At 39.3% G+C, this 24,210-nt stretch overlaps 1 protein-coding gene across 6 annotated transcripts in view; it reads left to right on the top strand.

The window, feature by feature from the left end:
• baiap2b (BAR/IMD domain containing adaptor protein 2b) overlaps positions 1-24,210 on the top strand; it is a 73,400-nt gene extending 49,190 nt beyond the window's left edge. For 3 of the 6 annotated variants that reach the window (XM_063893969.1, XM_063893967.1, XM_063893966.1), the window contains 8 exons: positions 7,920-8,072; positions 11,810-12,046; positions 13,284-13,488; positions 14,309-14,510; positions 14,997-15,077; positions 15,359-15,524; positions 16,698-16,735; positions 22,343-24,210. In XM_063893969.1, the coding sequence (XP_063750039.1) occupies positions 7,920-8,072; positions 11,810-12,046; positions 13,284-13,488; positions 14,309-14,510; positions 14,997-15,077; positions 15,359-15,524; positions 16,698-16,735; positions 22,343-22,493 (1,233 nt within the window). In that variant the 3' untranslated portion in view covers positions 22,494-24,210. Of the gene's footprint in view, positions 1-7,919; positions 8,073-11,809; positions 12,047-13,283; positions 13,489-14,308; positions 14,511-14,996; positions 15,078-15,358; positions 15,525-16,697; positions 16,736-17,498; positions 19,476-19,935; positions 19,998-21,960; positions 22,005-22,342 lie in introns of those variants that run through there. The other 3 variants (XR_010166656.1, XM_063893971.1, XM_063893970.1) reach the window with 3 other exon arrangements.

Here is a 24,210-nt window from a genome sequence, read left to right as displayed (position 1 = left end):
GTTAGTACATGTTTTTCTTAGTGCACAATGAGATGAGATGTATAGAATCTCCTGAATCATAATTTGTGACATACTTATAGTGTATGGTTGTGTCTGTATTTCACAAGACCCTTCAGCACTTCGCGTGGTTTGACTTTTTTCTTTTGCGGTTTTTGGTGCGTTTTTCGGAAAATCGTAGCAACCATGTCCCAGATTGTAACCCGCATCCTAGATAAAGCTACAAAAATGGACCCAGTGCCAAAAAACTCAAACATAACCATGAAAAAAGCATTATATGAAATCAAAACCAGAGTGTTTTACTTATTTATTTTGTATCCAAAGTGCTTCCTCAACTTTTGACTGCTAAATATGTTTCGTTAGTTGCTGCACTTTCTTTAATATTACATAATGTTTGTTTACAGTATCTAGGGCAGGTAAGAGGGTTGAGTGAAGCATATTTCTCTCTGCTCAGGTAGCTGCTAGAGCGGAGGCGTAAGGACACAGTTATAGTCTGTAGGTGTTCTGGTGACACATGGGGGGCGTGCCCTCTTACCCAACCTTTACTGGACGATGATGTGAGCTGCAGAGCTGTCTGTCCGTCAGCTGCTCCTCAGATCAGTGACGGGCAGAGAGGCAAAGGAGACAAAGGGAAGTGATAGGGAGTTACAGACGTGTATGTGATATATATAGGTGGAGGAAGTACTCAGATATTAGAAATATATAAGTAAAAGTAGAAACAATAATTACTTTATATTCTACCGCTGGACATCTTTACCTTTAATTCTATAGCATAGTTAATTTTTTTGTAAATGTATATATTATATTAGCTAATAATCCTAATTTGTAAAGTAAAACTAACTAGTTTTGTCAAATAAATGTAGTGGAGTAAAAAGTACAATATTAGCTTCCAAATTGTAGTGGAGTAGAAGTATAAAGAAGCATCAAATGGAAATACTCAAGTAAAGTACAAGTACCCCAAAATCATACTTAAGTACAGTACTTGAGGAAATGTACTTGACTACAATACATCACTGGATATACTAAATGTTGTACACTTAGAGTATACATATGTTCTACATCTTTTGTGAATGATAGGATGCCCATAATGTGCTTTTCTATGGAGATAAATGAGAATAAACATAATGTATTTTGGTCAGATTTTGACCTGACAAGTTCAAGGTGTGCCAACTGAAAAGTCACACGCACGTCTTGTCGCTGTCAGCGGGTTTCTGTATAGAGCGACAGGACAATTACTCCACTCTCTGCGATAAGCTCACTGCTGATGGACTTCTGTTGTTATAATTCTTCCTTGTCAGCACATCAGGTGTCAAAAGTGAGTAATTAATCTCACAATGGAACAGGGAATATGGGACTTTACTGTGACGAGCACAGCAAAAATCAAGGTCTAGAAGTAAACAGCAGATTAATACACCTGGATTCAAGTTTATTTGAGGGGAACAGGTATGGCATGTGGCCTGGTTTGAACAAGGAATTAGGCGGCTATTCGTTATGCATCTTAGATGATGAATCACTGAAATGTCTTTAAGATTTTAATGAAGGTATTATTCAAGAGTCTGATCAGATTCCAGCTGAATTGTTATTGGGTAGGCATCTCTTATTTTATAAAAATAAAATAAATCATGTATAATCACACAATCTTTATAAACACATATTTTATTATTAATAATCATAATCATCATCATCATCATCATCATCATCATCATCATCATCATAATAAACTAATAGGACTGAGTCAAATCTTGATGATTTTAAGGCAGGTCATCAAGCAAGACCCCCCCCCAAAAAAAATGTAAGCTGACAATTTATAGTAACATACTAAATAGAAAAACTATGAATACACTAAGAGAATGTGTGGTTTGTGTACCGCAGTATGACTGGGAACAGCGACAGGGAATCAGGTGTGAGAGGTCAAGGCTTACCCCTGCAGAGCCGGAGGTGGCCGCCACACACCACTCTGCAGGAGCAGCCGGGACGTAATTATTGTGTAATTGTTAGTGTTGCTTGGACGGATGGCTGGTGGAGCGTGTCCGGGTCGGCTGCTCCGGTCGTTACAAAAATCGATACGTGGAGCTATGAGGAACAACAGCAGAACTCAGCCCCTGAAGTCCTGCAGTTCCTTTTGCAGCTTAAAGGATTATCAGGTGTGAAAGAGCCGGGCCCAACTGAGAGACCAGGCCTCTGCCCCTGATGATTCATCTCTGAGATCGCCTGAATGTCCAAAACAACTCACCTATTTCATTATCAGAGAGCAGATAATAATGGTGTGTTTATTTTAGCAGGTGTAGGGCATCGTAAACATGCCAGATGCTGGTGATGCTGGTGAAATATGCAAGTGGCTCATCTCAAGCCTTTTGGTCAGTGGAAAAATTAGTACAGGTGTGTTAAAAACCTCCATCAAGCTGTTTTTTTGTATTCCTGTTTGTCTGGTTGCCTGTTGGCAATATCTTATTCTTTTCACTGTTATTTCAGTGAATTATGTTATAAGATCAGGCATTGATAAAGAATTGGGGGAAAAGAGATCCCTATACTATAATAATATAATACTGTATTCAAGTGGAGAGCTGTGCTGAAGGTAGTGTGGAGAAGACATGTGCAACATGAGCGGGATTTACACGTTTTAAGAAAGACAAGATTTAATTTGCATGATGTGCATTAATGTAATGCATAATGTTTTTTGATTTAGGTTATACCTGTAATATTTTAAATATTCCTGGAGCCCTTTTGAGCGTGTTAGCGAGTTGTGGACCTCCTGAGTAGTATTTGTATTTAAGGAGTTTGTTTAGTAAGCTAGATTCTTGCTGTGCCTCATATAGGCTCTTGAAGGTCAACGGACAATAAACACATTTTATAATGTGCATGTCAGTGTTCATAACTTCCATTAAGCAGGTTATTTTTTTATTTGTTGTTTGCCTTTTAGCGATATCTCCATCTTTTCACTGTGTTTCCGTGAGTCATTGTAGAAGTGCAGCCACTGGTCAATAATTAAGGGTTCTATCTTTGGTGCGGATCCATTTGAATATGTGAAGTATTGCTGCAACGTTAAATGTTTTAGCGTGTTGTGGACCTCCTCAGTAGCATGTGTATGTACGGATTGTGTTTAGGAAGCCTGATTCCTGCTGTGCGTCATAGTAGCTCTCAAAGGAAGCAGGTCTTGGCAGGAACAGGAGACACCAGTGGCCTGAACCGTGAAACTCACAGCCTAATATAAAAAGAACACATTTGCCTTTTGAACACACAATATGGCATACACAATTGTGCAAGATAGTAAACTCCCGTAAGCGTCCTTCCCTCCAACTTTCAGTTAAGTGATTCAGATCACTGATGCCTTTTGGTACAGCGAGGAAAATATATCGACCACAGATTAAAGTAATCACCATTCACTCCTCCTGCTGACTGATGTTATTATTAAAACTATAGGCGAAGCACATTCACACGTTTACAACAGTGTCCCTCAGGGTTCATAAAGCAACGTGCTGCTGCCTACAGTCTGATAAATCTCCTGGTACATTTATGACTGAGGCATGGTTGGTAGAAAGATTTCCACTGCACCATGTCAGTAGAATTTTAGTTTTGTTTTTTAATAAGACATTTTAAAAAATACTGTTGTTTACCTCGGCCACAGATTATTTTTCCCATATCAAAAGGGCCGTTGCAGAGGTCAGCTTTCCTACTGCCCGTCTCCTTTTTGTTGCGTTTACGCTTTCGAGACGTTTTCTCTTGTCTCGTTTCAGGGTTACATCACATAGCTTAAACTTCCTCAGCAGATGTTAGTTCTATGAGAAGCAACATTACCACTGATCTTACCACTGTTTACATAGTTTTGCAACATGCAGGTGCAGAGTAGTAGCACCAATCAAACACACTATTATCATCCCATCATGTGCAGCAAGCTATGATAGATGTGGGAAAATGTGGGAATTTTCCTCCTCGTGTGAAACCTGTGAGTGACATGTGAAAGTAATTCCCACCTGCGGGATGAGATGAAAGCAGATGCTAGCATGCCATTTAGATGACGGTTAAAAGAGAAGAATATAATTGGATGATTCCTTCCATAACACAAATGGGAACCTTATGGTGGAACTAGAATACATTTCAGGAGAAGTCAATAGGAATTCCCCTCACAATGTCAAAGTTGACTGAATTCAACTTGTGTTTTACCCAAACCATTATCTTTTACTAAACCTAATCAGGTTTTGTTTCCCCTCTTGACTGACTGACTATTTTGGGATGCAGTTTATGTGTGTGGGAACGTTTTCCTTAACCATTTACAAAAGGAGAAACCAAAACTGTATCTTCAGGTTCATTTGTATTTCGTCATTCCATAATGCATTCATCAGCAAAAAATGGGCAAAACTTTGTCTAAAAGTAGCTCAATGCCCAGCTATTATTCCCAGATGAACCTGGACAGCCAGAACTCTGACCTCCTGCAAAACAGTATCCATAAAAATCAAACAAAAACTTTAAACTTTTGTCCATCTGACTGCAGCTAATTCGACTCAAGAAGATGCTAACTTTATATAAATTATGACTGGCATCAGGACATTAGAAGCCCATTTTTTTGTGTGTTTTCTTACTGCTTTTTGGCATTTTCCTTCATATCCATTAGACGCAGAGAGGTTTGTCCGGTTGAGTTGCGGGAAATCAAATAAAATCTAAATCCCTTAGAGCAGTCCAGTTATTCTTTTAACTCTGCCAAGCAAGCATTAAATCATTTGCATTCCATTACAGTGTTTGATATCCCTCAGGTTGCTTGGATTCACAGAAAACATGCAATGGATGTTTAATTTTGCTGTTATAATTACTGGTCAATCTGCAGTCCAAGTTTAAACCACACTATTTGACATGTTTCACACTCTGCACCAAGGCTTTAGACCATCTTTAATGTGATATCAGTCAATAACGCTGGACACCAAAGCCCCCCCAGCACACGTCTTAAATGCTGATTGTGCTCACTGTCAGCACAAACCAGGAGCAGCTTTTGGCCAGATTTTATATTTTGTGTTCAGAGGGAGCTGCAGGCAAGAAGTGGCTGACTAGAAGTGCCTGTTGGAACCCTAATTAGGCATACCGCATACAGCTGGTGTTTTAAAACTACTTTAATTATTGAAAAGGTACTGAGTGTTCAGTGGGTTAATGACTTTAATGTAATCAAAGAAGTGGTGCTTTGTTCTATTCTGTTAAAAACTTTGCTGTACCCATCTTAAAGCACTAAAACATTTCCAGTTCTATGAACTATAGGATTTTCGGTAAGTGCAGATATAGGTTTATATGCATTAAGCAAAACTCAACTGCAATAATGAACCTTTTAAAATAAGACTAATACAGGTTATCTATGAAAGAAGGAAGCAGGATTATGTAAAAACTCCCAAACTGAATAATTCTAATGATTACGAAGCCACTGGTATTTCAGGATATTGCAATAGCAGTTTCGCTGCTTCTATATGTTTTATATTATTAAATATTGAACATTTTCTTGTTTCTTGTCGTCAGCATTTTGTCTTGGTTTAAACCTTTATATTTCACCCTTTTACGTCTCTGTATGCTTGTACTTCATAGCCTTAGTCCTATGTGGAATTTTTCTTTCCTGATCAGAGCTGACAGGCTATAGAGGTTGTATAATCATGAGGAATTCAGAACATGAACTACAGGGTCAACAACATATCTGGTTCCTCCTTCTCTTTTCCGATTTCTGTCAAGTGCACGTAGTTCCCCTCTCCCCAAGTCCCAGGCCTTCAGCCAGCAGAAATTCCACAGGCAGAGATGATAGAACCCAGGGAAACTGTAATGGGATGGGTCAAAACCAAAAACATTGAAATGCCATGTTGAGTTTTGGCTAAATTATGTATCTAACTTTTTGGTCTTTATTTTCTCACATGTTTTAAACCATCTCAACAGATCGAACCGTTATTAATCATTTGGTTTACCAACCAACCCACAATGAACCCTCTGTTTAATTGGATGAAATCCCACAAATGTCATTATAGTCTATTACTTGCTTATTTTTTTCATAAAATAAGTTAAATTGGCTCTGCAGGATTATTAAAACAGTGCATAGAACTTCAGACACTACAGAGAACTTCTTCTAGCTGTGTGTTGGCCTCTATGCTTGATATTGCTGCGGCCATCGTTATAAGCCCTTTGATCTGGGGATATATTTATGTCCCCTCATCTATATCTGCAGATAATCTTTTAATTAAATCTCTTAGCATGTGCAGCACCATGTTCACATTTGAATTGGCCTACTTACTGCAGTGTAAGTGGATCGGTCTTATCAACTTTTAACATCCCCCCAGCACGGCATAGAATAAAAGAAGGAACCCTTAATGGTCCCACAGAGGGGAAATGTACACTCTGCATTTGACCCATCTTAGTGTTAGGAGCAGTGGGCTGCCATATGTATCGCACCCGTGAGCAGTGTAGAGAATGGTGCTTTGCTCAGGGACACCTCGGTAGCATTTGGTCTTTCGGGGACTTGAACCAGTTCCCAAGCCAGGTCTCTACGGACTTCGCCAGCACCGCCCATGTGATTCTTGTTGAACAGTTCTTGAATAGCAGATTCCTTTTGAACACCATCTGACCAGATTGAAGCAAAATGTTCCTAACATATGACCAACTAAACATTTTGTTAAAACTGATTTTAGAGCAAGAAGTCAATTATACTTAAAGATAAAAACACAATCTCTGATCTAAATTGAAAATAAGTAAAGACCCAAAGATTCAAGAGACAGGAATGGGGTCGATGACAGGTCTTTAAATCAGAGACAAAAACAAATTATATTCAGAAGTGTTGTTATTTTTAATACATTATATGGTGAGAACATTACAGATGGCACTGTTAGACTGGTATGTTGTCGAGGCAGAGGTATCTAATAATGATTGCAGAGAAAACTGAATGAATGGCCTAATTAGCACATCTTGTTATTCTCGGTTATAGCTTGGCATTAGGTAATTTAAGTCCCTCATTTAAAATCATATCTCTCACTGCCAGTTTGTTTTTTTGCCCCTTGACTTCGACCGTGCGTAGGGTGCTTACTTTGTCAGCCGCAGTCATTAACACCTCATGCATCAGCTCAGCGCTGTCTGCCACTCTGAGGAGGCTGGTTCACATTAATCGACATTATGGGAGTCAAATGTTGGGTTCACCACATTCTACTTTCTGTCAAGGCGATGCTGGATGTAGACGAGTGGTTCCACTTGTTTAGAGATGTGTCCCGCACCTCAACACAAGAGGAATCAGTGGGATGATGAAGGAGTAGAAGGTGAATGAGTTTAAAAGCCACAAGGGTTAGTGAGTTCGGATTGAAAAGAGCTCTATAATTCAGCTTTTTTTTTTTACAGGAAATACAGAACACTAGTCACCGACATCACATAACAGACGCCTCTATGATTATACAGTATGTGAAGCCTGACTTCCGATGTTCTGATTCACTGTTCTCAGGGCTGATTGCCTGTGACATTTTCAATATGAACAGCAATTTGACTTTCAAAGCAGTACATGGAAGCGCAATTTGTCTTTTTATATGTCATGATTGTGATGTATGATGCCCGATTTAGTTTAAAATGGCATGGTCCATTCATAAAAAAAACCATAGAAAATGCTGTCCATCATCTGCAAAAGTCCTTCAGAGCCTCGATTGTTGGAGGGATGATTCATCCAATTCACACAATGGAATTTATTTAGTGCTTATAAAAGGTCTCTAGATTATCCAGAGTAATCAGGACATTATTTATAGGATGAGTTGTTCCTGTTGGTTGTTTTGAATATCATTTTCAAAGGACACAACAAATTCAAGTTTCAATTGAGGTCATTTTGGCTCAGTGCTACTCTCACACCTTGCACCTTAACCCCCATAATCAGTGTCCTAATAAAGACATACCATCCATTTTTTAAAAACCATTTTCTCCCCTGCTGTTTCTAGTACGTGGAGGCCATCAGCAATAAGCAGAGCGAGCTGGACAACTATATCGCAGAGGGCTACAAGCACGCTCTGTCTGAGGAGAGGAGGAGGTACTGCTTCCTGGTGGACCGTCAGTGTGCCGTCGCCAAGAACAGCAGCGTCTACCACGGCAAGGTGAGAAGAAACACAGCTCTCCTCCTCCTCTTCATCTGTTGGTGATGTCATGGCAGACATCACATCTACAGCTCTGCTCACCTCCCTCAGGCCATGCACATTGCTTAGTCATAGATTTGGTGATTTCCCCATTAAAATACAGTATGTATACAGTAGTGTTTTAGATGCTTGAAGTATGTGTTTACGACAGCATGTTGATGGTATATTTTGTAGAAGGAAATAGTTTTTATATAGCAATTTAAAAGTCCTATTTATCCTAGTTTGAATTTCGTCAATAGGCCTATTTATACTCTCCTTTTAGGTTTTTTGAGCCTCTTTCTGACTTTATGTCCAGCCTAGCAATCACAGAAAAGTATAAACAGAAAGCATTCAAATGTACAGCGCAGAAGATTAAATGTTCCTTTGTCAATTCACTATAGGTGTATTTGAATTTGACTCGGGTCTACAAGGGAATAAAGTTATTATAAAAGAAAAGAAATCCATAAAAACGTATACATTCAAAACAGAATGTAATGCGTAGCCGGGTGTAAATAGTATTCCGAACTATAGAAAGCTAGCTGCATGTGGTTGCCCTGCTATATTCACCTGGGAGTAAATAGCCATTGACTATAGCAAACGAGTGCAAACAGCAACAGTCCTTTTTTGTTTTTTTACTGTAAAAATTAGGGGTTTTGTACAATACCAAAGCCAAAGTGACAACAAAATATAAACCCTACATTTTGTAAAGTAAGTAATCCTTGACCCTTTTTCCAATAGCAGAAAGTAAAAACCTGTTGTAATGTAAATGCTAAAAGCTCAGTATTATATACAGACACAGTAAAACATGCTAATCCAACTGATGTCAAATAATTGGTTGTTTTGGTCATAGTCCACTTTTTATTTTTTTTATGCTTTGATGCAGAATCCCTTGACACGTGCACCCAGATGTAAATAGCATTGCTTGCCAATTGGCTATAGCAACACAATGCAGGAAGTATCAGTGTTTTTTAACTGTAAAAAATATGGTTTTGTACAGTTGAGGCTACTGGAAATATCTGTTAAGACAAATGGTTAGATCATTTGAAACCCTTTTGGTGCCAGGGTGGATTTTTAGCAAAATCAGAATCAGATTCAGACGTATGTAACGTTAAAAGTTAAACGTATACAAGTTAAACTCACAAAAAAACAATTTCCAATATAATGTGCTAATGTTAGCAATCAACTGTTTTCATTCTGCATTTATTAGTCCATTACATTTTGGAGAGAGTTAGGCCTCTGCTTCTCACACGCATCAGAGCACCTCACTCACACAGGAGTTTCATATCATCCAGAAATCTTATTAGAAAATCATCTGGCACCAGGGAAATGTAAAATGGTATAGGGACATGTCGGAGATGGAGGGTGAGTGGGTGAGTAGGAGGGTGAAGTGTGGGGGGGGGGGGGCAGCAGGAGAGAGAATGACCTACTTCCTGCCAGAACACTTCGCTGACTGCGTGGGAGTGAACGTGTCTGAATGAGTGATTGATAGACAGAGGGAGGACGAGAGAACACACACTGCTGACATGATGATGCATAAACAGCAGGAACTAGATTTAATCAGGCTGAAACTCAAATCTTAAATAATTATGAAACATCAAGTGTTTCATGTGACGATTGACACTTTCCTATAAAGTATATTTAACTGGCTGCCTTTGGGTTTTACATGGATTGTAGAATAAAAGAAAAATTCTTGATCTGCGGGAAAGAAGAATGTTTAGGACATTTAAAGAGTTAATGAAAAAAAGAGAAGGCAAATGAATTATTATGGAAAATATAATGAGATGCAGCCTACATTTAGAGTAACTTTTAATCACATAAGTATGCATTATAACAAGAAAATACATTTAAAAACGTTTCTAATGTATTTGAACAATGTGAATTAAACTCTGAATGATCCTTAGGTGGAAATTAAGGAGTAACCAGCAATTAGGAAGTTTTATAAAACTTGACATAATGAGTCAATATTTCATACTCTGTAATGTCATGATTATTGTTATGAAGTATTGCAGCTGCAATTCAACAGAGATACAAGCTGAATATTGTCTATTATGCATTATATACATGGGATTACTGCAAATAAAGTGGTTCCCTCCACCATTGTTAAGGTAATTCATCTCCCATGTTTTCAGAGACGTTGCTGGTATGACACTACGTTGTTGTCATGTCAATCATAGACGTTACATCTTTATGCTAAATATGAAGTAGATTATAGCAACAACAAGATATTAATTCAAAATTGTGCAAATAGGTAATAATCCATGAGCATTTTTCCCATAGTAGAAAGTAAAAACCTGTTGTCATGCGACTGCTAATAGTTTAGTGTTAGTAAAAAATGTAAGAGAGAGGTTCTCCTGCTAGGCAAGAATGAGGGAAAAAGGGCCACCGTTTGCTAGTCAATTTCATTATCACACTGGTGAAGGCAGCATCCCACCTACGCTCTGCCTTCGCTATTCAGAAGGGCTAACTGAGGTCATGGTGACTCATCATTTTTTACAAGTAGCTGGAGAAAGACTTTGCTGCATAGAAAGAGACGGGGACAACCAATTCATTCTCCTTCAGTCCAGTCTGGAATTGGAAGGATTTTTCTGTGAAGAGAAGTCATTAAAGCTATTTCAGTTCTAGCCTGAATCCCCGGTGGCATACAGTGTTGGTTTGAGTTTGTGTTTGCTGTGTATTTGTGCTAATTTATTTGATCATCCCGCCCACACTCTGATACCTGAAGTAAACCTTGGCCCCTCACCATGATTATCCTCCTCTCCATCCTGATGGAGTTAGAAGTGTTCGAGCAGCGGCTTCTCTTCCCTGTATTTCAAATATTCATGGATTCAGAGCTCCTCGTTTATTCCATGTTGATGAATGCTAACGAGAAGTATGTTTATGTAACCGCGCTGCTGTATAATGTACAGAGGAAATGTAGCTTATAAAACAGCTGAGAGCTTTTCCAATGAGTGCATTCATAAATATGTTTCATATCCTCCATCTCATCTCTCTGCTTATACTGTACTGTATGTTCCTCCTCGTCTCCCTTTTAAACTCTCCTCTGCTCCTGTCATCCGTCAGATACTGCTGCTTAAATATAAATAATGTGATGCTATGTTGCTGTCCGTAGGGAAAGCCCATCCAACATTTACAAAGCCAGTTCTACCTCCAGATGTTTCGTGTCTTTTCTATCCTCTTTTCTTACGGGGGCCAACAGACGAGAGACTAATTTGGTTATTCATTTTCATTGTTTTACAAACTATTTTCAAACTATTTTCTTTGAATAGAAAATCAGATTTAGTAAAAAAAAAGTTTATATCGATTGAGATCCTGAAAGTAATTTAAACATGTTAACAATAAAATGTTAGAAATTACAATCAATGATAATAATAATCACTTGACACAATAACAAAATGAGATGCAGAAAAACAAAATGAAATTAAAACAGGTAAATAAAACATGAGCAATGATACCAGTATAAATTGAAATTGAAATTGAATTGCCAAATTGAAACGATAGCTCTTTAATTTATTTAAAATACATTTGTAGAGTATATTGTATCTCTTCTATTTATATCAAATTAAACAAGATAACAGAATGTGCTAAAGCGTTAGTAGCTGTGATCGGGAACTTTAAATCCAGTCCAGTCAACCCAAATAGGGAAAAATATCAGCACTGTAACCTAACAATCCTCTCTTTTAAACAAAAACCTTGCCCTTCTCGTTTCTTTTTTCTTTCAGGGGAAGGAGCTTTTAACCCAGAAGATCCCAGCGTGGCAGCAGGCGTGTGCCGAGCCCAACAAACTGCCAGACCGGGCCATGTTCCTGGCCCAGCAGATGAGCGGTGTGGCGGGCGCCATGGTTCCCATCGCGCATCATCCAGGCTTGCCCCTCTCCGAGCCCATCGCTGGGGCCAAACCCCTGCCAGTGCCTCCAGAGCTGGCAGCCCTCAGGGCCAGTGGAGGCATGGGACAGCAGGTCGGTTCCTCTACTCAGTGTGGACTTAATGAACGTTTAAGGCAGTAGAGTGTACTGCCTTAAATGTTTATTTAGTACTTGTCATTCATACCTGTGCCATCTGCAGTATTTATAGGCCTTTAATAAGATAGTAGGTCGTTATAGAAACGGCAGCAGTGGTATTCTTGTTCCAATGCAATTGTTTACTTGGTTTGTAGATCTATATATTGCAATACAATCATAAATCTTTTTCTAGAGTGCTTCACAAAAGGGCTGCAAATACTCATTAATTCTTAGTTTTTTAGCCCATGAAACGTAAAAATACTGTAGCTACATGACAATGTACATTACAATAATTAATAAATATTAACAGCGTCATTGTTTTATCTATTTCTGCTTGAAAAATTACTAAAAGGATAGATATATTATCCCGTCTCTTTTCTAAATATGGGATTGAAATTTCCGACATGTCTGTGAGGGAAACTGCCTCTGAATGGCACCTATAAAACACATCAGGAAAGGGAAAACTCCAAAAGTATAATAGGGCCCTTGAATTGAGTCTTAACCACCAAACAGCCCTTGAAAAGGTGAGAGCAAGTGAAGCCAGAATGCCCTCCGTTAGCACTTTGCTAACATGACTTCGCTCTCATTGTTTAAAACTCCAATTGACTCTCATGAAGTTAGAAGCACCGAAATTCAGATGAGTGCTATCTAATAGGACTCTTAATAAGTATCTGGAGTGTGTCGAGGACCCCTGCCCCCGGATATGGCTGCTGCATCATGAGAGCCGTCAGCACATCTTCAGGAAACTCTCATGAATGCAAATCTACTTGTTAGCGAACCATGCTAATTAACTCGTTGCACAGAAAAGACTTAACTTCCTCACTTCCCCGGGCTTTTTCGCACCCTGCCCCTCCTGCAGGCTTGGTTACTGGAAAAAAAAGCAGGGAAACTACAAGATTTGATGAAAGACGCCTCAGTTCGGCTCAAGCTTTTAATTAAAAACCCCGGAACAAATTCAGCGGTGTTTTATGTTCCCAGATTAAACACACTTTGAAACTCTTTGCAGTCTCCCAGTAGTCATTCCATACGTTAATCTTTAAAGCAGCATACACTCAAATGTAGTCTTTTCATTAACCATTATTTCCTGACCCAGATCCACTCTCCATCTTCTTCATTATTATTAATGAGCTGTTGGCTGTTACGTAAAGAGAGGAAGGGTTTTTAATTGCCTGTATGCAAATGTATTCCTCTGCAGAGGCTGATGGGAGGCGTTGAAGGAGGGATGCCCGTGATGAACGGCACGGCGGGGGCTCACGGAGGGGAGGACTACCAACAGTGGATGGAGGGCAAGGTGGCCCAGGGGAAAGCCTCACCACAGACCCAGCGGCACGGAGGGGAGGTGTACTCCAACACCCTGCCTGTGCGCAAGGTTGCCCCCGCTAAGAACAAGACCACCCTGAGTGAGGACACATAATGTTTACTTATGACAAGAGATCTGGAAGGATAAAGAAGCAGTTTTAAAGTTAACTTTAAATAGGCATACCCAGTGTCATACATGTTTTAATACTTCCATAAGTCTCTTATCTCTCTACAAAACTGCACAGTTGATCTTTAAAGCAAAGCATTTCATGCAAAAATATTTATCCAAATGTTGTTCTAAAAAATTGAAGTATAAGCTAAGAGTCATATAGGGAAAAAAAGTTAAATATAACACTAAAAAAAGTTCATTTCAGGAATCCTTAAGAAAAGGTCAATTACAATGTGTAATGACAAAATCAAAAGTATATCTTTAAGATTAGTTAACTGGTATTTATATCATTTTCATACATTTATAAATACATGTTTAAATTAAATGACAACTGTTCAAAAATAATTGTGTAAAAAGGGTAAGGATAATAAGCCTACACCTTTTCAGTCCATGTTTGTACTAGTCTTAACTAAAACGTTTTTTATCAAATCAAATATTCTATATTAGGAGGTATATTTCCAGAGAGAGTTATCACATATAAAAGATAAAAGCCATTCAAAGAGCTGTTGGAATACATCTGGCTGGATGTCTCCTAACCTGTGGAGTTTTAATAAAAACAGTAAGCAAGGATGTGATATTAAAAATGAGAAAGGGATATTATAAGTAAAAATAGATTCAAGACAGGGAGAGGTTTGTCATTGGAGACTCAGAAACTGGAGTATATGGAGATGCTGTTGCGACACATCATGTTTTACAATAGTTTATCAAAGAAATGTAGACTCAAAGCATTCCGTCTCCCTCCCATTATCCAGCGGAGACCCGCACGCTGCCCCGGTCCAGCTCCATGGCAGCAGGGCTGGAGAAAAACGGCAGGACTCGAGTCCAGGCCATCTTCTCCCACACAGCTGGGGACAACAGCACCCTGCTCAGCTTCTTCGAGGGCGATGTGATAACCCTGCTGGTCCCCGAGGCCCGGGATGGCTGGCACTACGGAGAGAACGAGAAGACCAGGATGTGAGTGACAATCAAGTCTTCTCTGAGAATTGTACAGTGAACCTTAGCCCACAATAACTCAAATAACTTCATTGATTTTAGTTGAAATTGGTAAAAAGTCTGGTGGAAAATCATGCCAATGCTGTTTAATAAATAAATCATTTAAAAATGTATTTATTTAGCCCAAAATCAACAAACCTGAAGGACCGTGTAAAAAAAAGAATACAACAACATAAACAATCCAACTGACAAAATGTGAATGTGAAATACACTTTGGAAAAAAATGTTAAACAAATAATATAATGCAGGACAAGGTTGATGTTCAACCCAACCTTTTACCCCTAATTGAAGTAAAGTATAAATACCTGCTCTAAGGAGGTATTCTGCTAAATTCCAAGGATTAATGAATGTTCCACCATATTTGATACATAAAAGTTCGATGTGATTCTAAAAAGTTGTATATTTTTTATGTTCTTGCTAATATCTGGTGCCTCCTCACCCCTTTAGGCGTGGCTGGTTTCCCTTCTCCTACACCCGGGTGATCTCTGACGGGGACACCAATTCCATGAGGCAGCTTCGAGTACACAAGTATGTTTTAAAAATTTGACTCATGACCCAAAATCAGTTTAGTAGGCATATCCATATATTTTTGTGTCATTTTTGAGAGCTTGTCCATTGTAAAACTTTCTTCAATTGAGAATTAAACAACCAATAACAATAGGTACTGTCAAAAGCAACAACCCACTGTTGTCTCCCCTGCAGCTAAACACCCACAAGATAAAATTCTGGTTCCTGATTGGACAAGGAAGCATTATTTCTGGGGAAAGCTTGTTTACTTTGTCGTGATTGTTCACTCCTTTGTTTTGTAGCCTCCATGGGAAGAGCAGTAGCACAGGGAACCTCCTGGAGAGAGAAGACATGGCAGTCCCCGTCCCTGATTACGGCGTCCACTCCCATATGGCAGCACAGAGCGCTGCTGCGCTGCATGGCAGACAACAACGCCCCTACAGTGTGGCCGTGCCAGGCTTCCCACAGGTGGGGGGTCCAGCAAAACAAGCACACATGCACACCCACACATGACACACAAGCTAAGCCGTTGTGCGAAACCTGGCAGAGATCAACTCTTGTCTGTCTCAGAAAGTTTAGAAGTAGCTTTTCCCTGCTCGCTGCTGACCTGTGAGATACAGGAATAGCTTTGCTTTGACAGGCTGTCTCTTCCTTTACAAGTACTCAGAGTATTTCTGTGCCAAAGCTAGCAGAAATCACCCCGCTACATTAGCTTACGTAGACACAGGAATCCGTTCTTGTTCCCTTCACATGGCCTTGTTTACGGGAGGTTGAGTGTGAGATGTGGCGCAGCTCAGATCGGAGCCGTTTACCTCAAAAAACTTCTGAGGCAATTGAGAACGGGAAAGGAGGAAGAGAGAAGGTAGCAGTGGCGATAAAGGAAGGAGGGTTAATTTAAAAAATAAATAAAAGGCAAAACAGAAGTGGACTTATGCAACAGCGAACCCGTCCTTCCTACGCCTCACCTGGACCATCACATGTGGGCGAAGCCTAATTGCTCAGCAGTCATGTAACAACTTAAACTGCCTCTTCCTCCTCACAGACTGTAGGGATGGAAACAAACCTGCTTTTATCAAACACTTTTTTCTTTAGGTTTATGTGCACCTGTAAGTGTCTGCAATGCTTGGATTTGATCATTTGTAGGTTTTTAATAATTAAGTTGAAAGTTACAAGTTTCAGTCGGCACCTGCAACTTCCAAAATCATTGAATCGAGAATATTTTAATATGGATTTTGGACTTATTTTACATGACTGATGAATAAGTCCAACAAAAGAAATCCTTTAAATATTGTTTAACGGACATAACTGACTAAATCTCACAGAAGGAGTTACTTTATCGGCAGATTAGACAATCAATAAGAGCAATCATATGGACAACATGAAATATTTTATATTCTTTAATTGAAAGACATACTTTTATCGTTTCCAAGTGTAGTCATACAGTTTATCCTCTGTTGGAAAAGCCTTATAAGGTCACTGTGGGACGCCGTTGTATTCCTTCTACCGTGTTCCTTTGCTGCCACCTTCTGGCTGGTGTGGTCATTGCACTCATCAGTTTTCTTTAAACTGTTAGAAAGTTATTTTGTGATGTTGGTTTATAATAAAACATTGCTTAAATCAATCATCTGTCTGTCTTTACAGCAAGGAGCTGAAGAGTATGAGCCCCGCTTCCCTACAAGGTAAGAACCACTTGAAGTTTTAATTTTGTTTTGATACAAAAATCGATTGTCATGTTCAGTAAGTTCAAGCAGACAATCATCAAGAATGTGTTTTTAAAATTGGTAATAGCTCTGGATCTTCCATGTTGGCCATATATGTTGAAAAGCAGAAGATGGAGAGTTGAGGGATTGGGATGTTTTTAAAGACCTGACCTGCAGACACACAACCAGCAGAACACACCACATTTGTTTTGTGTTGTTTTCATTTATGTTCTTTTATGTTTGCGTTCTCTTCTGTTTGCCCTCGTTTGATAGGATACAATAAGTAATACAATGATATAGTTTTTATACTGCATATTTATTTAAGACATCTGTGACTGTTCAACCCACAAATAAACATTGCAAATTATTATAAATAAATAAGATTATAGTTCATGTTATTGGTTAGTTTCTGTCATAAGCGTGAATTGGATTAAGTTTCCTTTTTGTTTATTCATATAAAAACACTCAAGCTTTGACCTCCCTGCTCCTTGTAATGCTCCACCCATGTACCACGCAGCTTCAGCTTCCACCTGCTAACTGCACACCCACCCAATCCCTGATAAGCTCACCCTGCTTCAACCATTTCTTATTCGTGGTTAATGTATGGTTTCAGTTACGTTAGAGTGTGGGGTTTATTTCTCTTGTTGGGGGGTGGATGTTGCTCCGCCTCTCCATGGTTGTGTTTGCGTCTGTTCTTCCTGAGCCAGCCCACCTGGAAGCCTGTTCCTCTCTTTGTCCACAGTTCCACAGAGGGCAAATTGATTTCGACAGTGTGAGGACAGACAGACAGACACACTGAGCCAGATGATGCGATAGGACAGACTCCTCGCTCCCCTCCTCCTTACCCCATGTCCCCCGCCTCCTAACCTCCAACTTACAGCAATAAACTCTTCCCTGAGCCAATCAATGCAAGGAAGAGGCTTTGTTCTGTATCCCCCCCCCTCCCTCACTGATCTCCCCTCTTCCTCCACCCAACCCCGCTCTGAGCTGTCTAACTGGCCACCAGGGGGGGGCCACTGGTGAAGCCTTGGTGTGCAACGATACAGACTGTGCCATCCGAATAATCAAACTCAAAAGGGATGGACATTTTCTCTGAGGAAAATGTATCTTTTGCTTGTCTTTCATGCATGTACATTTCTTTTACATATCGCTGGGGATTATATTTCCTCACGGAAAGGAACCTGATTTCCACAAATGTAAGTGCTCCCTCCACCAGAATGACAATGTAAAGGATATGTGAATCAGGAAGTGAAACGAATGATCCCAAAGAGGATTTATCGTGCAAAACAAAAAGGTATTACAATCGATATTTTACTGGCTCTTTCAGTATTTAACAATAATTTTAACCTTTTCATGCTGTGAGGTTTTGTATTCCTCTGACATAAGAGGCCATGTATCACGAGATGTGAACCGCTCATGTAAATGTTTTGTGGAACAGATGTGATGGGAATGTTACCTGTACATAAATGTGCCATACAGAAGTCATAAAAGTATATACGAGTTCATGAAAAAATGCACCTTATAAAAGTAATAATCTATATTTCTGACTTTCTGTGAACAACTCACTGTAACGTTTTCAGTATCAGCCTTTGAACTTGTTGGAGGACACTGTGCTCACACACAGCTAGGTGCTCGGGGTCCTCGCACTATCTATCGCAGTGTGTGAATGTCATTCCAAGGCTGGGTGGGGTCAACTGTCCCTCGCCCCTATGTGACTTGCAAGGCTCTGAGTTTGGTTACTGCGGAAACCATTAGTTTATTAGTAAATAAACTGAAAATTGGGTTTTGGGTTTTCCCTTTCCTGTAGTGCGTTATAGGTTTCAGTGCATGTAAATGGTCTGCAGAGGATAAAATCCACGAGTTTCTTTCACGTACTCCCTGAAACACTCCCATTGGACTCCTTAATGTCATCACTATTTCATAATCGCGCATCTATTGGCTAGCGGTGCAACACATTGTACGCCATAGGTGGGACATCACAACTGAGCCGGCCAGCTAACCAATCAGAGCAGAGTTGGCTCTGGTTTCAGACAGAGGGTGAACATTTTTTAAATAAAAAGCTTTCTGAACATTAAAGGATGGAAACACGTCACGGTAGAGGCACAAAATACAAATATGAACCTGAAAATGAGCAGAATAGGGCCCCTTTAATTTTTAAGAGAAATGCTAACCATTTGATGCCTCCAGCTTCTTGGTCCAGCTTCTCAAATGTTTGCACCTTTTTTCTTTTATATTTCTTTGGGTTTGTTTACTTCAGATTAAATATATTACATTTGGAGAAATTATTGGTTGATTTACTTGATAATATTCTAAATAAAGTTGTGTTAAAGTGGTCACACTAGGCTAGGTTCATTCATAAAAAAAATATAAATGTTGTTTGCTCGTGCGCTAGAACATTTGCAAACATTTAGCATCTTTGTTTATTTGCTCTTATTATAGCACCTACTAGTGATGCAACACATTTCAAAAGTACTGTACAATATGCTGATACACTTCTGGTTTCAAATGAGGCATTAGTAGTATTACTATTATAATATTGTGTGTCCTTGCATCAGAGTGGTGTTTACGCTGAACCAATTCCATCCATTTACTGCTCAGCCTCTGCAGTCTTGAAGGGGAGATGAGTGGATTTGATGTTGGAGCCTCACTCAGCCTTCTTGTTCTGTTGTGATTGCAATAAAGGCTTGATTTCCAAACCCCTGTCAGTAGGAGCATCCTGTTTCTGTGTCTGATTCTCTCTGTGCTAAATAAAGATGCTGGTCTGCCTGTCTCTGTCGGTCCAGTTCAAAGTCTGTCTATTAACTGCCATTGATGATAATGATATTACTAGTTACTACTTTTTATGAAAATCTTCTCATCCTACTACTGTCGTTACCAAAGAGAGGAGATACAAATGTGAACTGCATCTCTCTTATGGCTCCTACTTTGCAAAAATGTCTGTCTTTAGTAATTATGTAATGGTCTTTTAGTCGTTCCTAAACCAGACCAGTGTTTCGGTTTCAGTTCTATCAAGAAAAATATTTTAAAGTTTGAGTCTAGATGGACTTTTTAGTAATATAAATGATTTCCTTGCCGCACATGTCTGCTCTGTCTTCTCTGTTTGTCTGTGACCTAACACCCGTCTTCCCCCTCAGCTTTGCCAACCCCCTTTTTTTCCATCTCTGTTTCAACAAATTTAGAGACAAAAGTCGAGTGCAAACGACTGCGAGCTGCCAGTGTTTCTTCTTTCTCCACTAAAATAAGTCCAAGGTATGGCTGCCATCGCTGCAGACACAGTATAGCTCACCAAATCACTGCTATATTCCACTGATGAGCTGCTTTTTTTGGGTAAAAAACCGTTTTAGCATTGTTAGCCTCAATTGCAAGAGACATTTCTAAAGGAATTCAGCTGAACATTTTTGGTTGATTCTGTTCATTTGATTTATTCAGATGGCTTTTTCATCCCAAAAGACAATTAAAAAGAATTGGCCTGGAATTCTTTTTCTGTTTAAAATAGGCTTTTAAAGAAAGTCTTTAATTTGCCTCAAAGGCCAAATGTGTTATATTTCCGCTTATTTTTTTAGGTCATTAAAGGAATTATCTTTAGCAGGAGGTCTTAATTCATCATCTTAATTAGGCGTTTTATTCACAACAATGACAAGGTGTGGCAACTTACAGGCAACGTAAAATGCTTCTGTTTATCTTTAAATGCGGTGGCTAACAGGTGCCAACACGCTACAACGGCCCAAAAGACGTCCATTAGGAGATACACAGTGCAGTTTTGAAAATGTTACAAATATAAAAACACTAATTTGCCAAAAGGCATGCAAATGAAGACCAATTTTGACACACAACAAATCTGTGACATTTAGAAAACATTCACAAACCTACCTAGGAATCTAGCTAACCTTACAATATCGGAGGGAATCGTGATACGTCGGCCCTCTGCAGCACTTTGTAGTGTCCCCTTGTTTCCGTTGTGTTTCGAGCTTCGTGCAGCGTTTTTTTTTTGGGTTGGTCAAAGAAATGTCTTCATTTGCATGTATTTTGGAACATCTGCGTTGTCATATTTGAATCGATTTTTGAAACTACGCCACGTTTCTCTTTATCCTAATGAACATTTTTTCGGCCGTTGTTGCGCGCTTGCACCTGCGGGCCACCGTATTTACATTTATTTAAAAAGATTTGTTGCTTTATACACATCAGCTTCAGCTTCTCACACAGCAGATAACCAGCTGATGATCATCGTCTTGCTTTAACCCATTAACCAGAGGCAACTCATGACAACATTTCTGGAGCGGAGTCAGTTCCCATCATAACATGCCCCTTGCCCTGTTGCATGTTGTGTGTGTGTGTGTGTGTGTGTGTGTGTGTGTGTGTGTGTGTGTGTGTGTGTGTGTGTGTGTGTGTGTGTTGCACAGTAGTAGCTATGTTGCATCCTTCCCGCCCTGAACTGCCAATGCCATTTACCCACTGGCCTGCTCTTCCTGCTGCTAGCAAAGGTATCTATTTCAACTCAACTGTGTGTGTGTGTGTGTGTGTGTGTGTGTGTGTGTGTGTGTGTGTGTGTGTGTGTGTGTGTGTGTGTGTGTGTGTGTGTGTTCATTCATCACAGCATATCCATTTTATATTACCAGTGCCTTTCTATTTTTCTTTAGACCATTGTGTTGTCTTTTATACACCCGTCTGTTTACCAGCCTGTTTGGTTTTTGTTTACTGTGTCCTGAATTGAACCTCATTTGGAATATGATTGTGTAGATCTGTTTGGGTTTCTATGGATGTTTTTTTGGAATACTTTAGTAGAATTACCATTAACAAGCGGGGTCATCATTGGGTTTGACTGGCAGCCTCTCCACCATAGTGTCTCAAAGTGCAGACTTCAGAAACATTTTGTGAAGGGACTGAACGTGACATAAAAAGCACTTTTGTTATCCTGCTGTGCATTTTGATAATTTTCCCTTCAATATCTTCCATTTGAAACACTACTTGCATTCAACTTACACGTTTTAAATGGAGGCTCCAGTTGTCTCAGTCATGGTCTCATTTGTTAAAATCATAAATGCTCCTTTTATAGAAGTAGTTTAACAATTTGTATAGTTATTAAAATATGCTGTAAACACCTTATTAAGTGGTTTTTAATTCATTGTTTAATATTAGAAAAAATGTCACTTTATATTTGAGAAGAGCCTGTATGTTGACACATGGGGACTTTCTCTGCCTTTCAGTACCGGGCCTGATTACGCTCGCTTTTGAGTGACCGAAACTTCTCGTAAGTGACTGACCCTGGGTCTGCAGGGTCTTCATGCAACCGTTTCTTCTTCTGATGTTTCCATTATTAAAAAAAGTGCTTCTTTGTCATGTTGGCTTTGAGTGTCGTGGAGTGGCTTCTGGGTGATTTCCTTTCTTTGTGTGATGTGACTGCACACTGACCTGTGGGCGTAATACTGTACTTGTATATTGCAGGGAATGTATTGCATGTTTCAGCATCGTGCTCTTTGTTTTTATTGCATGACTCATGACATTTTCTTTGCATTATGCATGGTTTGCATTCAGTTTCTAAACAAAGAAACACGCTTCTGTACTGAATTTCCTCTCTCTTCCTCCCAGCGCTGATCCACCCATAGAGCCGCCCGTGGAGGCCCCAGCCAAACCGCCCCTTTCTGATGATGAGGATGAAGTGGAGGTTGAGGAAGACCTGCCTGGTGAAGCGCATTACGACTCCTTGGAGAAAGCCTCCACCCCCCCAGGGGAGTATTGACTTCTGCCTCTGGTTAAACTAGCTGCAGGTACATCACTGGTGCACACTGGCACCCTCTTGCCTCGGCTCGGATTCAACCCCAGTATTCAAATAGTGCAATTCTTTATCAAAATTATTATAATGACAAGCAGATAAAGTGCACTACGACAATTAACATGTACAGTTATCTCTATATTAGTTCAGGGATAATGTGATTAAAATCAAGAACTGATTAATATTTGATCTTCTAGCAAGGAAAGCACGTTAAAAGCCAGACGAGTTAAATTCAAACTTTCCCTGAGTGTTATCCTCGGAGTAGTAATTCTGTAAAGGCTTGTGCTCACTTATATGGGTAATGTAATGGACATCATTGAAGTTATTTCACCTTTTTATTTTTGGAACATAAACGGAGTGTGTTTGGTGATAAGAAATTAAGTTAGCCAGCACTGTATTTCTATCCAAACACTTAGCCTGGATCCTCTTGTACACTCCCAGGATCAGCAGTTGTTCTGAAAAGTTATGTGACAACATCTCTGTGCTTTTTTAAATCCAGCTGCTCCCCTGCCATGTCAACTAAAGGGCTTCAATGTTGGTTCGCTTCACATCTAGGCCGGTGTTTCACCTTTTTAACCTCAACTGCTAACACTGCCTCCTCACAGGGCTAGCATCCCAACTGGTGTCGATGCTGAGTTAATGCACATATTGTTAGTCTGGACCAAAGTGGGTAATCTAAGACCAGTTAGATATTCAAGCAGATGGAAGAGAGGATAAAATATACTGAAACTGTCCAGAAAAATCCCCAGTATCTGTGGAATAATAATGCGCTCATTGATGGCATCAACACTGATAAGCACACGACTCATAGTACTGTATAATCAGCTAAGTGTACTCTAACAGGAAGTCTATATTACGCAATAACATTAATAAGCACTGCAGGTGTTTGTATGTCCTGCCCTGGTTCTCAGATTATGCTGGTTTAATGATTACATGAATATTGAGTACAAGCAGTTTCTAAGATCTTCTTAAAGCAACATTTTCATCAAAGAAATTAAATAATACAATCGAGTAATTGCATCGTCTTCTGTCCACTTTGATGTAAAATAAAGCAATCAGGATTACACTGAAACAGGTTGTTATTTCATCGATGGAGCCATCTTTGTTCTAAAAATAATGTTTTAAAGTTGTTTTCCACCGTTAAAAAAACATTTTTCACTTACTTTTAGTGGTAGCTTCAAACGTTTACAGTCTCTTAATAATTAGTGTCACTCAGTGGAGATGAATAACGTTTAATTTGAAGTGTTCACAACACTAATAAAAAAAATGCCACAAACAGTGTCGGGTTTGAAGAAATAGATCCAATTGTAAATATTGTCTGTGGGTTAACCAAACTGACAAGCACAACATTTCACCATTTCTATAACTGAATTTTTCAAAAGAATAACATTTAATTGCTGTGAACACCTCAAATGAAATCCCATTCTCCTCAATTATGTTGGGATTTTTATGTAACGGACAATAAACTTCACAACATGTCTTAAAATCTGGAGAACAGACACCACTAGAGGGAAATGGGACATTTTATGAGAATAACCAAACAAATAAAACCTGTTTCAGTGTAGCTCAGTGATACATGAAGACCAATACAGTGAACATATGACAGTCAAACCTGTATCATGTGATTTTCTTTGTCCATCTCTTTCTGTTCAATAAAATCTGAGAATAAAGAATCAAGAATGTA

The sequence above is a fragment of the Eleginops maclovinus genome, chromosome 10 (genome assembly GCF_036324505.1).
Source record: "Eleginops maclovinus isolate JMC-PN-2008 ecotype Puerto Natales chromosome 10, JC_Emac_rtc_rv5, whole genome shotgun sequence".
Taxonomy (NCBI): Eukaryota; Metazoa; Chordata; class Actinopteri; order Perciformes; family Eleginopidae; genus Eleginops; species Eleginops maclovinus.
The sequence above is the reverse complement of the archived record's forward strand: the minus strand, read 5'-3'. Positions and strand labels throughout refer to the sequence as shown.